Raw genomic sequence first — 16,112 nt, 5'->3', positions numbered from 1 at the left:
GAGGCCTACACAGAGAAAAGCAGAAGCCTGAGGTATTGCAATAACGCAGCATACTTTGCTCACAATCCACACCCGCTTCCTAAGCCACAGGATCAATAGGAATCAAATGATAATGCAAATGAATAATAAAAAGGGCTTTTTTTCGAGTCACTAATCCACCCTCAAAGCCCATTCTTGTTTGGCTGCCCTTTCGAAACCTGACAGAGTAAACAAGACAGAAATAAATAATGAGAGAAAGGAAGGAAAAGAAGAAAATGGAAATAGAGCAAATGCAAAAGGATTAAGGAAGACGAAGTTGAGTGTTTATGCTCTTTAGGCTGCTTTAGGACCATTTGACCAAAAACACACACAAATCAACTTAGCCGTAGCTTGGCTGAAAACGTTCATGTTCAGGAGTGCCAGCAGGGGCAGGAATCTGAGCGAGCCAGGGGGTGGTTTTAAAGGATTTAGAGGTGTGAAATTTGGCCTGACTCAGTCAAGGTTAAGAAGAGCTTAAAAAAAGGAGATACTTTTCTCTTTACATTTATGCCCGTCATGTTGGTGAGTTAAGTTGTACTTGGTTTGGACTTGGTTTCATAATAGAAGAGACCTGTCAAACCATAATTCTGGATTGGTAACAGTCATTAAAATCATCTTACCCCATGACCATTGCAACGAGCTATACAAGTCTCCAGCTCAGAGAAAGAGGCATTTTGGCACCGGCGATCTTTGCACACCTAGAAAAGTGAAAAAAAAAAACTGCTTTAGTCACTGATAAACAAGACAAGGTAATATACATTAATATTTTTAAGTTATGTCTCTTAAAATGAAAGATGCTATATAGGCTTTTGAGTGATGTTATCTGTTTGTAAAACAGATATATGTGTGAAGAACCTTTAAAAAGTTGTAAGATGTACAGGTAAAGGTTGTTACCAACTTAAAATTTCTTTAGGCTCACATCTCTTTTTAGCAAAAATGGTTCTTCTATGGTTGCTTTTGTAGCATCTTTATTTTTGAGAGTGTACTCGCTGTAATTTCACTGGCTTCAGTTGCTGATTTCTTAACCCCTTAACAATAGGTTTTAATACACAATAAGTGAATTACTCAGTAACTACAGAGACTTCTGTACAAACTGGTGGGGCTAGTGTCTGGTAATAGAACTTTGTAATAACGCTGGTGGTCCACAGGCTTTTTAAGGGGCTAAATATCAGTAGTGTAGTAGTATGTATATGCAGGATCCTGTAGCAGATCCACTATTCCCCCAACTACTGAAAAAAAAGCTTAGCAGTGGTATTTAGAATTAAGGTGTGTTTACATATTGACATGCTGCCATGCTGTCTTTCCGTGCCAAAATGCAGAACTGAGGTAAACAATTAGGGGATCATACCCAAAGGCACCAAACACCCTTTGTTAATACTGCTATGATGGCAGTACAGGTAGAGGTGCTGTTTGTGCTTGGGTGAAAAAAATCAAACATTAGATCTTCCATGTGTGAAGCAGAAGTACTCTCCATTGTGCTTTGAACATATAGAGCATCTCAATAGAACCTAGACTTCTCTGGCTGTTCTGCATCCATGATTACCAAAATGGGAACAGCACGGAAAATTCCATTCTTGACATGGTTAAAAAATTCCAAAGACGTCCAGAATGTCTAGTTTTCCGTCTTTAGCCTGCTGCTAATGTAAACACAGCATTATCTTACTATACTTGCCTTGCCCTCTCCGCACTTGGTTCCAGTCATAACGAGGCCAGGATCTGGTAGGTCCCCCTGGCCATCCTGTGTGCTGTACACGTACGTACCACGGCACTTCACCTCAATGCCGTCTGTGCGGATGGTGGTGTCAATGGACACAGCGTTGGTGCCCTTTGGCTTCTTGGCAGCACTGTGGCACTGAATCTTCCCACACTTGGCATCACTGTGGATAAAAAAAGTGGAAGGGAGATGGTTTTACTCAAGTGAATTCTTAATTCCTTCAAATGTTTCCACTACAGAAAGAAGCACAAAGAACAGTCGAAATTCAGGAGATAATTCTATGTCCCTGACACTGACACTGGCCAAATATCACAATAGAGACAATTTTACAGAGCGTTCTGCAATTATCTGCCTGAAAATAAGGAGTGATTGGTTTTAAATGAATGGAACTGTGAAGTTTCACCGTAATCAACCATCTTTTCTCCTCATGCTCAGCAAGCCTCTTTCATGTAGCCATTTCACTCACCTTTTCTTACACTTCATGTAGTTGCCGTGTGCGTCTTTGCCGCAGTTTCCGAAGGCATTTCCTGCCGCATTCACGTCCTGGAAACAGGCGTCGTGTGCTGGCCGTGCACCTGGACAAATCACATTCACTTCTTCAGCTTTAATCAAGGACAATCTCCTACGCTCTCATGAACACTTACCTAAAGAAACACTCCAATATCATTCAACCTAATCTCAATGTGCTGCATCTGTATTATCTCAATAACATTGACTTGGAGGCTTGGACACTTGCCCATGAACTTCTATTAAATGTCTATGAACTATGAACTTCTATGTTTTTTTAAATGTACAAGGAAAACAGTTTGATATTCATGGTAATTAATTGTTTATGGGGCAGCTGTGCCCTAAAGGTTAGAAAAGCAGCCTTGGAACCAGAGGATGGCTGGTTCGATCTCCAGGATAGGCATCCACAGCTGAGGTGCCCTCGAGCAAGGCACCAATCTCTCCAGTCGCTCCCTGGCGGCTGTGGTATCACTTTCTTTTCACTGCACTAATCACTAGTGTGTGATCACTGGGCTAAATGCTGTGCAGCTGTGCAGTGGTGGTTAGGCATGCTTGAGTGGTGCTACAACTTAAACCGAGAAAAAAAAATCTCAGAAAAGAAAATTGATATGCTTGTTAGCAAACATGTTAGATGGCTTGTTTCTTGCCTATTTACAATGAAGGATCGTAGGGAGGTGAACAGTAAAACACCAAGAGCATCTACCAAAACCAATTAATGTAAATATAGCCATATGCTACAGATATGGTAGAATGAGACTGGATCTAAGAGCACTAGAGTGTTCAGTTCAATTCTACACTTGTTTATTCTCAGTGAAGACCCTCAATGTGGTCTAAATGCTGGTAAAAATGAACATATAAATATGTTCATGTTCAATAGGAATAAAAATATATTAATATAATATAGTGTCACTAACTACAAGCCTGACTGGAATGGATCCCACAGCCAGCTGGAGAGGAGTTGCACCAGCAGAAACTTTAACTAGCGTTTGATCAGCAGGGCTGACAAACCCCCAAAAAGCGTTCAATTACAGATTAGAGAAAAGTGGTGCTTCTCAAGGGGATTTCTGTTGGAAGGGATTGATTTAGGGATTTGGGTCCTTAACTGTTTCCGCAGACAGGCCAAACAAAAAGGACTGATGCAAACGAAATGAAGCCAAATCACGAAATGCAAATCTGAATTCTTGATGAGTCAAATCTGCAGCCTATTTCACGTTGGTAAACAAAACCCTTATGCCCAGCCAGCTGTGCCATCTACAACCACCCCAAATCAGCGCTTTACTCAATCAGCCATCAGAGAGAAATGACGCTCCAGTCGGCTTCAAACTTCAGGAAATGACCTTCTCCTAAGTCGTTTAACTTCTTCTGAGTCGCTGTCTTTACAACAAGGGCCAGATGAAGTTTAAGGGGGCCTATTCAACTTCCAGGATTTAGCTTAAGATCCAAGAACAGCAAACCTTTCTTAAGAATCCTTTGAAAGTTGAGAAATACAGCAGACAAAGAGCCAGACATTTTAGATTGTAAAGCTGCAAGACAAAGATCATTTTGTCAAAAACAGAACTGCTATGAACCAGATGGAAAACAAACAAACAAACAAAAAAATGGTTTGGAACAAACTGTCACTTTCAAAAGGAAATCTCACACCTCTGAAACAGTTACAGAAAATGGAAGAAATGGAAAACAGGAGGAAAAAAATGCAATTCAAGTGTCCTCTTCAAAATGTCTTTTGTACCCTTTGTCATGAAATTTATAAATAATGTAAATGAATATGAAATGCAAATAATAAAAAATGAAAATCATGAGAAAATGTTAACACCAATATCAACTATTTAATTGAACCTATTATGAAAATTGCTTTAAAAATGTACAAAAAATACAATCTGATTTGAATGATAGGATATTATGATTTTAGTATTGACTCCATATTAGCATAGTAGTTCAATTGTCATATATAGTATAAGAAGATATATGACTACTATAACATAAGACATTGTGTATAAAATACCTAACCAAGCTATCAAGAATGCATGACAAAAGATTTTATAGTATAGTGAGTGTGTGTTCTTCTCACCATAGCCCCAGAGCTGCAGGCACTGTTGCTCGTGAGTGAGACACATGCCATTATAGCAGTAGGCGCTGCCATACTGGCAGGAGGTGCCGTCCAGCAGGTAAACGTTGGAGGGGCAGTAAGGTGATCCTCCAGTGCAGTACTCTGGGAGATCACATGCACCAGCTGGACCACGGCACATAGTGCCTGCCTGCTTCAGCTAAGAGAGACGAGGGATGGCAGAGGGTTAGGTACGCATTTGCATAATTGGATTTGTTTGTATGACAAATTTAATAGTAGACTGTTTAGAAAAGGCTGGAATATACTCAACAGGCCTATACGTTCGGAAGAAAGTAACATATGACTAGACAATATTCTGACATTTAACATTATTGGGATAATGTACATCAATGTACAACACATATTTCATGCGTTTCTGAACATACCGTGGATATTATCAATACTAGTATATTTCATTACAATGAGAAGAGTATTTACACTGCAATACATAATTAGTCCTAGTTAATAGGAATTAGTGCAGCAAAGTGTGAAATGTTGAAAAACACTACTACGTTTTTGCAACTAACTGGATGGTTATTTATTTTCTTTTGCTCCTGGTGATTCTCCTGCAGTTTCACTGCAGTTCTGACCATATTACATCCTGACTGCTCTGTTTGGATGCTGCTGAAGGCCTAATGAAGTGAATCAGGAGTGTTGAATTAGGAGTTTTTAAATAATTAAAAATGGTTAATGTGAGGGACTGTTACCTTCAAGGATAGTGGAGGTGTTTCCAAAGTAATACCTCACTACAAAGAAGTTCTTTGGGAAAGCTTATTTTGTTAAACGACCGTAAATCTCAGTGTGTTGTACTGGCAAACTGACCTAACTCTCACAACTTTCTAATGACAGAGAACAGGCAGTTACAAAGAAGAAGAATACTGAAGGAGGAGATCATTTTAAGAGTGAAATGAGCAAGAAATGACTGAAACCAGAGACAGCGTATCAATATATAGCCAGATCCATAAGTATTTGGACAACTACACAATTTTTGTAATGTTGTCGTTATACACCACCTTAACGGATTCGACATGAGGCAATCAAGATAAGATTGAAGTGCACACTGTAAGCTTTTTTTTTTTAAGATACGGCTAAAATACGGCTGTTTGTTACATAGTCCCTCCATTTCCACAGGCTCAAAAGTAATTGGACAGTTAACTGACAAGCAGTTTTCATGGTCAGGTGTGGCCTGTTCCCTCATTATTTCAGTACAAATCAAAGAGATAAAAGGTCTGGAGTTGAGGAACTACTAAAGGAAACAATTAATAAAATATATGGTCCTAAGAGGTGTCGATTCAAATAAAGGAGGTCTTCAATAAGGTGGAAGAACTGAAATAGCAGAAACGTTTGGGGCAAATAACACCTTTAAATAACTTGGATATGTTGAAGGAAAGGGTTCATATCAGAAGCATACCAAATTATTCATTAAACGTGGTGCAAGCACTGTTGTAGCATGGACATGGCCACCAATGGAACTGGATCACTGGTACTTACTGATGAATTCAGTATAGAGCTGTACTTTCTGCACAGATTCAGTCAAAATACAGCAAAACCGATTGTGCGGTGCATGAATAATGATCCAACAAATACAAGAATGGCTTCAGCTCCTCGATAAGTAATGCCATATCTCTTTCGCATCTTGATTGCTCCATTTCAAATCCATTGAGGTGGTCTACAGAGACTAAAGTACAGAAATTATGTCACTGTCCAAATACTTTTGGAGCTGACTGTGTGTGTGTGTGTGTGTGTGTATAGATGAGTGAGAGAGAGAACGGAACTTGGAAAGGCTGACAGGGAAGAGTGATGGAGAACAGAATAAAGGATATGGCATAAAGGAAAAGAAAAGGCCAGGAGGAAGGAGAGATGAAGACATAAATAGAGTGATGACAGTTGGACACCTTGCAGCCTTCGCAGCAGACACCGTGGGCACACTGCGCGTCTTCCTTCAGCGTGCAGTTACTGGCGTGGCAGCAGTCATTCGTACACTCCTGTAGGAAGATGAAAACGCACACATGCACACATACGTAAGCCACCTCCTTGCTTTGTTACAGGCTGCTGAGCACATCAGTGTGTGACCCTGTACCCACACAGTCAGTCACTTAGTACAGTCATTCACCGCTAGCACAGGCCTTATCCAGCGCACATACGGCACACATAGGCACCACCTGCGTATAGACTGTGGGTGGTGTATGCAATGCTTTTTTTTTTAATCGCTGTGTCAGACAAAGTACAGACGAGGAGGGAAATACAGACTGAACTCTGGGAGTCAGATGCTAAATGATGCCTGCCACTGGCACATCACTGCAGTGTGTTAGATGCAGGTTTTTTGACAGCCATCAGGCGGATATATAGAACAGGATCAGGCTGACATGTGTGCTGGTAAATTTGATTATGTGTAGTGTTGTGTGTGCGCACAGATGCGTGCATAAATACAGCACATGCACACGTGCTATGCAAAGTTTCCACTTCTGCCACTGCTTCCTTTGACATTTCCTCCAAAGCTAGAAGAGCAGGTGGTAGAAAGAGTGACAGACTAAGCGCAATTAGGTATAATTAACACACCCACAACAATTGCATGGCGGGACCAACGCCAACAAATCTGTCTGGAGCTGGAGGGTTGGACAGCCAGATAAGTGTACTGTGTTGAGAGGTGGCCCTGAGGTTAGGAAACATTAATTTTCTCATAGCGCAGCCAGTGGAAAGCTTATAGGATGCCCTTGAACGAGGCAAACATCTTCTGGCCTATGTCACTGTATCTTCAGTTTTGCCGCTTTAGACTTTCTGACATTATGTGAATCTTGGCAGCTGTATCACATATTTCTGATGAATGGAGAAACAAAAATGCTCCAAAATAACATCGACTTCCATAGAAGGTTTTTTCTTTTTCCTGTAAAGCTGCCATTTGGGACATACAAAGGTTTTGTCTAACAAAGAAGATATGCCACACAAGTATTGGGATACCTGCTCATTCACTGGGTCTCAACAGTATTGCAAAAAAATTGTTATTTTGTTAAAGTAAATGTCTGCTGTCCAGAAAAAGCGTTATTTTAGATTCCGAAGCATTGCTGCGAGAATTTGACTCAGCAATTTTGCACTCAGCGATAAGAGCGTTCCCACCCACCTCATCCCCACTAATCTCTAAAGTATTGGCTGGAGTGCCGTCTTTCCAGAAAGTACAACTCCACTGCTCCACAGATCAATGCTGGAGGCTTTTTAGCCTTCTAGACCACGCCTGGCATTAGGCACAGGTTCATGTTTAGTTGCTCCAGAAAGTCCTATTCTATTGGCAATAGAATAGACAAGCTATTTGTGTGCATTTGCACATCTCTGTTAGCAAGAGGTGCAACTCAAAGTAGCAGAACGCATTCATTAGAAGGCTAAGTATCCTAGGATATATAATGTATGTGCCATTTAACAACATATTCATGATCATTTATTTGAGATATAAAATTAGCCAACATTGTGAATACTGGCTTTGTGCTAAAAGTCAAAGTGGCCCCAAACATGACACTGTCTAATGGGACCCTCTAATGAACAGCTCTGCCTTAACTCACATTTCATGCAGTCTGTTGAGTTTCATGAGAACCGTGGCATTTGAACTAATCTTGTGAACCCCCGCCACCACACCTCGTGAGTATTAGCCTCATTAGCAACAGGGAAACGATAAGCAATAATTCAACAGAGGGACGGAATGGAAAACACCTCTGTTCCACTCATAGGAGGTTGGGGTTCAATCCACCTACTAAAGTAAAAGGCTGCCATAGGAAAAACGACTCGGATAAGGAGGCATCTCTCAGGGTTCAGTGCTCACATGCAGATATGTCACATATGTTTTTAAAAACATCTCACCAACTGCAGCCTGTGAGCAGCATCCTGTTACCACTTATGAAAGACTAGAGGATGACCTACACAGACTTTACATCTACAAGGTGGACCAACTAGATAGGGATGTCTAATCGAGTGAAACCAGCAGCTCTGTGGTGTCTGATTCACTCAAACCAGTACTACAGGCTGTAATGACAGAACTACAAGGTGCTCATATGACAAGTTCATTCCAAACCAGGGGTGTTCATAATATTCTGATATGAATATATATATATATGCCATATGCCATATGTATTTTTAATCAAACTGCCCAGTCCTACATGAGAATATCAAGCTAATCAACAGATCAACACATTTTTGACCTATAAGTAAATAAGTAAACTCCCCACTACACTACACCTCTGTTTTGTGTTTTTGTACTCAAACACACCTGATTCAGTTCAAGAAGGACTTGATAATTAGATAATGGTATGAATGGTGCGTTAGAGCAGGGAAACTGCTCATATTGACAACGCCTGAGGAATAGGATTGGGAAGCACTGCATTAGACAGTAAACAACTCTTCTAGCATAACCCACTGTAGATATAGCTAATGCAGTATATAACAGAGTCCAGGTGTTAATTTAGAATCAGGATTTAGAGTCTCTACCAAAGTATACCTACACCAGATGGCAAACTATCCACCCATGATATGAGCACTGACAACCTGCCAATTGCAGCTTTGCAGGAAGGTGAGATTTTTCTCTCCCCACCACACTTCTGTCACTCATTGTTATGCGTCCTATTTTCTGCCTTACAGTTTGTGTAATTGCACTTGAGAACATTTTGATTAATCACGTTCCTCCAATTGTTTAAGAAAACAAATTTCATAAATAAGTCATAAATAATTGTCATCAAATGAATAAGCATTCCAGTTACTGTGAAATTATATTTCATCACCTGTTCATATAGAAAAATAATATTGATTATTTGTTTATAATCATAATAATGCAACATAATCATTTTGTTGAATAAAAGTTTTCTTTATTTGAATAATCCATGTTCAATTCTATCGTGCCTAATGTTTTGTCAGCCCTTTAAGGCTTGAAACATACTTCACACAAAGATGCAAACGCAGACGCTTCAAGCTACGCAGACATAAAAAGGTGTATAGACACAGTTCATAATGCAACACCATTCTGAAACTGTCATGGTGGAACAGTGTTGATTTTGATTTGTCCTCTGTTACCTGCGTTGTATGCTGGAGTATGTTTCTGGTCCTACTCACTGAAATCTGCTTCAGCGTAGTTGTTATGTTATGTGCATAATGGGATGGGATGTAAAATTGATCAGTATTTGATATTGGAGCTTTCTGTGTGCTACTGGCTTTGCTTTATATATAAAAAAGTATGATGTTACATTTATTGCTGGATACACTGGCAGTTAGTGTCCTTTTCCAAAGACCTTCAGCTGTCTAATTGCATTGCGTTTGCAGTGGTTCAGAGGAAGCACAGGATTGCTTTAACCCATCTAAGGCTAATTAGATCATATGATCTAATTAAAATGGTAGTTTGTAACACAATCAAACTGTTTGTTAAATTCATCAAAGGATGCTCAGTTTGCTAGAATCAGACAAGTACAGTGTGTGTGTGTGTGTGCATGCATATTACCTCTGGTTCACCGCAGTCACATTCCTCCCCATCCTCCACAAAGCCATTCCCACACCTTTTCCCACCAACCAGGTCCTTCATGTTTGGCATGTTGAACAGGCACATGCCCCCTCCTTTCTGAAAGTAGTTGTCCAGGTCTTTCTTGCTACAGTGACTGAATACCTTAGGGAACGGATGCCTGTCAGGCATGGAAAACGGCAAGATAAGTACAAGATAAAAGGTGAATATAGATGGAGCAAACTCTGGCAGAGTGCAGCGGACCATTCCAACTTTTACATGTAGGAACAGTAGAGTTTTCCCAGTAAGGAAGGTGAAGGTGTTGCTTACCCCGTAGCCGCTGCCATCACACAGCCTCCCTGCTCAGCAGTAGCCTCCACACAGCAGCCCTCATGGTCATGGCTCATGCCAAAGTTATGGCCAATCTCATGGGCCATGGTGGCAGCCGCTCCAATGGGCAAATCTGAATGATCCTAAAGGAATTCCAGAATACATACACTGAAGAGGACGTGGGATTGATAGACACACTTGAATCAAGACAAAAAAAAAATCAATAATTAGTGTGATGTGTGATGGCTTTTTCCATATAATACAGTACAGTAAATTCTCAGAAACCAATGGAATATTCTGGGAAAATGCTTCAGTTAAACTGCAAAGAGTTCCCCTTTCGCACATGTAGTGTACAGCAGAAGATTTTCTGTGATAGGCGTGTTGTCACTACAGTTCCACGTGATATAGTCAAGGGGCGGTCATGTAACACATGCAAGAGGCACGGCATGACCCACTGTGAATTCTCAAGAAATGTACTGCTCTACTCTGGGTAACATCCGGAAACGTTTTAGGTTAATGTGCATGTGTGAAAAAGTGAAAAGTATACTTTCAACTTTAAAAGGTCTGCATGGCCTGTGGTGTAGTTAAAAGTGTGCAAAAATCTGAGCACCCAAATAAGTTGGATTTTTAGATAACTTTTAACTATTTAGGTTGTTAGGGCTATGGCTTGTTCACCGTCGTCATTAGGAATAGCCAGCTGATGCAAATTTCAAAGCTTTATTAATAATAACACTCCTTAAAAATCAGTGGCCACTAAAACCTCTAAGTAATTGCCTGGCAATCTAAAAAATAAATAAAATATCTGAAGCTCACAAAGCATTTGAACATAGCCATTTCTACTAGAGGTATCCTTCAAAATAGCTGAGGTTATCCTTGGGTAAATAGCAAAGCACTTTTGTAAGTTGCTCTGGATAAGAGCGTCTGCTAAATGCCTTAAATGTAAATGTGAAATGTCTGCAAAAATTAAGAACGTTTTCATAGAGAATTGTTCATATTATTGCTAAAGGGCAAATCAACACCCCTGTTTAAGTGCAAAAGACCTTCCGGAAGATTAGCCAGACTCAGGAGTGGTGGTGCACTGTTTTACTGTGCGGCGACACCTGCGCAAATATGACCTTCATGGTAAAGTCATGAAATTTGTTTGGAAATCTGTGGATAGACTTCATCTGTGGAGAATTCAAGGTGTCCCAAAAATCTCACAAATTCAGTAGCATTTTGTAAAGTACACCACCCCCCAAAAAAGAACTGAAAACTGGCTACAAATCATGATACTTGCCAAAGCTGCAAAATGAGCTCAGTCTAGCAGCAACTCAGGTGACTAATAGAAGGACTTTTTTTCCCCAAAGACTGACAGCATTTGGGTGACAGCTCATAAAATAAACGGAATGTTACACCCCTTGTAAACTACAGGTAGTCTACTGAAAAAGTTCCCAGGCTGCTTAAATGATTATTTTGGACTGATCTTTTGGCACTGTTCTGCAAACACTGTCATGATCAAAGCTGATCCACATTAGGAAAGCAGTTTCTTACTCAGTTCTGCTCTCGTATGAGGTCTGGCATATTTTTTGCATGTGTGAGTCAATTTTGTAGTTGGAACAAAATCCCTGCTAGGGGATTAGACAACTCCACATCAATCATTGGTTATGTGTGGCTGCTGGGAACGGACAGTCGCTGAGGGGCGAGCAGCCACTTGGAATAAGGCTGTTAATTTAGGTTCACAGAGATTACAACATATCCCTGTGCTATTAGAGGCCATTAGAGTTAGACGAGCTGCTTAGGATTCCAAAGGTGTTTAGGCTGCATTTCCGCCTAGCCTCATGCCTTGGATATCTTTCACTGACAACATCTTATTATATTTTGTTCAGCATGACCTTATATGTCAGAAATTGGCCATACAGCAAAAATCTGTGGATAATGAAATGCCAAAATCATTTATTAGTTTTTATATTTACATGCTCATAATGTGCGTTGTTCCCATTTCTGCAGAACATGCGTTTATGCATTTTTTTCATTCAGGTTTTATAAAATGTCTCTGTCAAGCAATCTTTCTCAGTGAGTCTGAAAGGAAACACGAACAGCAAAATTCTAATGTTTTTCTTTGCAAGTAAACACTGGTTTCAGCTGAACTACGACTATATATAGGACACTGTGTCTTCTAAGACGAAGTGTTAGAAAAGGCTGGGATCTGCTTTATTTGAAGGGAGCACACTTGGTACCAAAATGGCCTTTCTTTTATCTCCGTGTGACATTGTCTTTCTCCGTCTCTCTCTCTCGCGCTTCACTGTAGGACACAATCTGATAAACCAGGGATGATGAGCATGTAGCATTGATTTTGTGGACAGCTACATCAACACCATCCCCGTTTGTCGTTATGAGATCAAAAATGAAATATAGCACGCAGCAGTATTACACTTCCCCTGCCCTTATGAGGTTGGCACCTCACTACAAAATCCCTGAAAATGATATTGTACCTGGTGATATTTAATCCAGAGCAATTACACCAGTACAGTTGAGCGATTACTGGCACTGAGAAACACAGAGGAAAAACTCCTTGAGCTTAGGCCTATTTTGCTTATAATTGTAAAACTTTAATCATAAAACGTATTACTCCAACACTGCTGTGAAGCTAATATGTAAGGGGTGTAGCTGTGGAGTCAGGAATTAAAAGTGTGGACTAAAATATACCTTTCTAGTTCATATCTGCGATCATATCAAATGGGATTCACCATAAATCATTAAATGACCCATCAAAATGTGATGAGTTTTGGCCACCTCTAAAACATTTTCTGGCTTGAAAATACAATATTAACCAACAATATCATGCTCCCCACCCCTAACCACACCTATTATTGAAATCTTAATATAGAGTTTAAAAACACTTTGCTACATCTCAGACCCTCCCTAATGTATTTCTGTCTTACTGTATTATAATTCATGTTGATGTTAAAATTGTATGTAGTTTAACTAAGTTTACTCATTGACTAATTATTGAGATTTTAAAAATCTCGTTTAACTCAACACAGCTGTGTTTAATGGCTCCTTTATGGTCAATGTTAATTACAGATTCAGATACGGTCAGAACCTTCTGTAATATGGATGAAATGGAGCAGTACCACTGGAAATCATGGGGGCAGTGTAGCAAATTCTTCAAGACACCAGAAAACAAATTCTTCAAGACACCAGAAAAAAAAACAACTAAAGTTTGCCTTTAAAAGTACATTATCACATCCTCCTCCACCATCATTGTGTTTTTGTTGTCAGAAACTTTAGATACTGAACTACCCTTTGGTATAGGTATTGATATATATATTGGTATATATATTAATGCCAACGTAAAAGGTAAAGGTGCACGTATTTGTCACTGTACAGCGAAATGTGTCCTCCGCATTTAACCCATCTGGTAGTGAACACACACTCACGTGTTAGGGGCAGTGAGTACACACACCCAGAGCGGTGGGCAGCCAACTCCAGCGCCCGGGGAGCAGAGAGGGTAAAGGGCCTTGCTCAAGGGCCCAACAGTGGCAGCTTGCCGAGCCAGGGAATCGAACCCACAACCCTGTTATCGATATCCCGGCGCTCTAACCGCTGAGCCACCACTGCCGTAAAGGACATATGGATGTTTAAGGGCAGTGACGATTCCAACACTTGAATCGTATAACTTACTTTTGGTACGTAAAGGGAGTATAAACAAGCCTTAAGACAGTTCTGCTCTGTTTAAATGTTCTCCCAATCCACCCTCACCTTCTCACCAAATGCAGAGCATTACTTTTAAAGTAGTGGTAAATCCCGCTCCTGGAGGTCTCTCGTGTGACAGCAATTATTGTGTATTAGAATAAAAGAACTACTTTATCAGCTATAGCTTGCATGGTGGTAGCTGGCAGAAGGAGAGCTCTCAGTGTTAGCTCTCAGTAATGGAGCAGTTTAAAGCAATTACGTTGCCTGGAAATCAGCTAATGTAACAAATAACAAGACCACCGGCAACATCCGGCAGTGCAATTCAACAGGTAGATCTGATCATTTAGGGAAAGAGAAAGAGAGGTCAGTGGCAGTAGTGGTCAGTCAGTTGGCATCTTAAAATGGTAGAATAATAACCCATGACCCCGTCACCGCTTCACCGGTTGTCCTTTCTTGGACCACTTTTGGTACTTTCGTACTGACCACTACATACCAGAAAAACCCCACAAGACCTGTGCTTTAGAGATGTTCTGACCTAGTCATCTAGCCATCACAAGTTGGTCCTTGTCAAAGTGGCACAGATCCTTATGCTTGCCCATTTTACCAGCTTCCAACACATCAACTGACTGTTCACTTGCTGCCTAATATGTATATCTGACCCCTTGACAGGTGCCATTGTAATGAGAGAATTCACTTCACCTGTCTATAACGCCTTTTAGATATGACTGACTTGGCTCATGAACATTTTCCATTGTTCTGCAGTTACACTTCCAGCCGACTAAAGTTTAGGGCTTCCCCATCCTTTTTCCACTACATTTCTGCCCCGAAGTAACTAAAAGAAATGAGCGTTGTTTTTACAAGGCTTTAATGCTCACTATATTTCTCCATTATTATGAATCTGTTCACTTTTAGTGCAATACTAGGATTCATCGCTTCCTATTAGTATTCCGCACAGCCTCTTCTCTGCTACTGAGCAAGCTAATAGAGCCCATTAGAGACTAATCAGCTGTGTGAGAGATATTGATCTCTTAATCAGACCCCCTTGTACACTGGAATTACACACACACACACATACACACATGTACACACTTTCACACGCACGCACAATGCCTACAGCTGTACAATGGTAAAGTTCAAAAGGATGTCCACTTGTTGGCTTACCACATTGATGCCGCCAGAGTTTTCAAGACTGCACATGCCCTCCAGGGGTGCCATGCCGATGGTGGTGCCCTTGAAGATCACCCCACTGTGAGGGAGAAAAGGAAAACAACACATCAATAAACATGAGCGCTGACACCGTGTGGCACTGTGGAGTATTATGAAGCTTCTGATGAGAGCGCACAAAGAGAAAGGAGCAGTTATTGATTACCGATACAGTAAGAGAGTCTGGAATCTAGTTTAAAGCCGTGTGTGTTTGTGGGGTTGGAACTTTGTATAAATGTTACAATTTCAGTTATCGGTAAACGTCATGTCCCTAGCATTTAAAACAACAAAAAGACAACTGGATGCCAAAGTGTACTGAGAGGAAAATTTTGGTCCCACAATGAACAATACAATTTTTACAAACCTGAAGTAAAGAAGTATGAAAAGAAATATTTGAAAATTGCTATGAAATGATACCAATAGGCCTCTTTTTGCAGCTTAGCTTCCATATATGAACTGTATGGCATGAAGGGTATATTTTGAAACATCAACAGTGGTTACATCCTTCATCAATCTATTTTATTTTTAAAAAATGAAAACATTAAATTTTACATTTCTTAAGCTCCCAATGCAAAAGTAACCTCTTAAACTCCCTGAAATCACTGGTGGTTTCTGTTTCCCCCCCACTCTTATAACATAGGAACAACTCAGCCAGTTTGCATCGCTTTGCATGTAGTTACTGATCAGTAATCCTCAGGGTGTAATAAACGTCACATAGCTTAATGGGGTTAAAATTCAATAAGGTCCAGTTAGGGCAAATTTCCTTAAGCCAAGGCCAGGAACATCTACATGTTTAACCTGCATTCTGATTCATTGACATATCCTGCTTGTTGATGTGGCCTAGTAGTTATATTAGCAATTTTTGCAGTCAACAACTGAATGTCTATGAACTGAAATCAAATTCAGAGACAATTACAATTATATATACATACAATTATATAGATATATTTCAACCATATTTATTGTCAGTTTGACACTGTCACACTGAACTGGATAAATTATCAATAACAAACACTCCAAATAAATGTGCATTTAAAAATAAAGCACTTAATACCTTCTCGCATAGTGGCATTACTGATTTTAATAATTACATA

The 16,112-nt window shown here is 40.1% G+C and overlaps 1 protein-coding gene across 3 annotated transcripts in view; it reads right to left on the bottom strand.

Moving 5' to 3' along the window:
* The window catches only part of adam19a (ADAM metallopeptidase domain 19a), a 106,064-nt gene that overhangs the window by 9,554 nt on the left and 80,398 nt on the right, over positions 1 to 16,112 (bottom strand). For all 3 annotated transcript variants that reach the window (XM_072687590.1, XM_072687592.1, XM_072687591.1), the window contains exons 10-17: positions 14,977 to 15,061; positions 10,141 to 10,283; positions 9,814 to 9,991; positions 6,239 to 6,328; positions 4,308 to 4,503; positions 2,199 to 2,307; positions 1,691 to 1,895; positions 639 to 716 (exon numbers count right to left, since the gene is read on the bottom strand). In XM_072687590.1, the coding sequence (XP_072543691.1) occupies positions 639 to 716; positions 1,691 to 1,895; positions 2,199 to 2,307; positions 4,308 to 4,503; positions 6,239 to 6,328; positions 9,814 to 9,991; positions 10,141 to 10,283; positions 14,977 to 15,061 (1,084 nt within the window). The remainder of the gene's footprint in view (positions 1 to 638; positions 717 to 1,690; positions 1,896 to 2,198; positions 2,308 to 4,307; positions 4,504 to 6,238; positions 6,329 to 9,813; positions 9,992 to 10,140; positions 10,284 to 14,976; positions 15,062 to 16,112) is intronic.

This window comes from Salminus brasiliensis, chromosome 9 (assembly GCF_030463535.1).
Source record: "Salminus brasiliensis chromosome 9, fSalBra1.hap2, whole genome shotgun sequence".
In the NCBI taxonomy this organism is placed as follows: domain Eukaryota; kingdom Metazoa; phylum Chordata; class Actinopteri; order Characiformes; family Bryconidae; genus Salminus; species Salminus brasiliensis.
The sequence above is the reverse complement of the archived record's forward strand: the minus strand, read 5'-3'. Positions and strand labels throughout refer to the sequence as shown.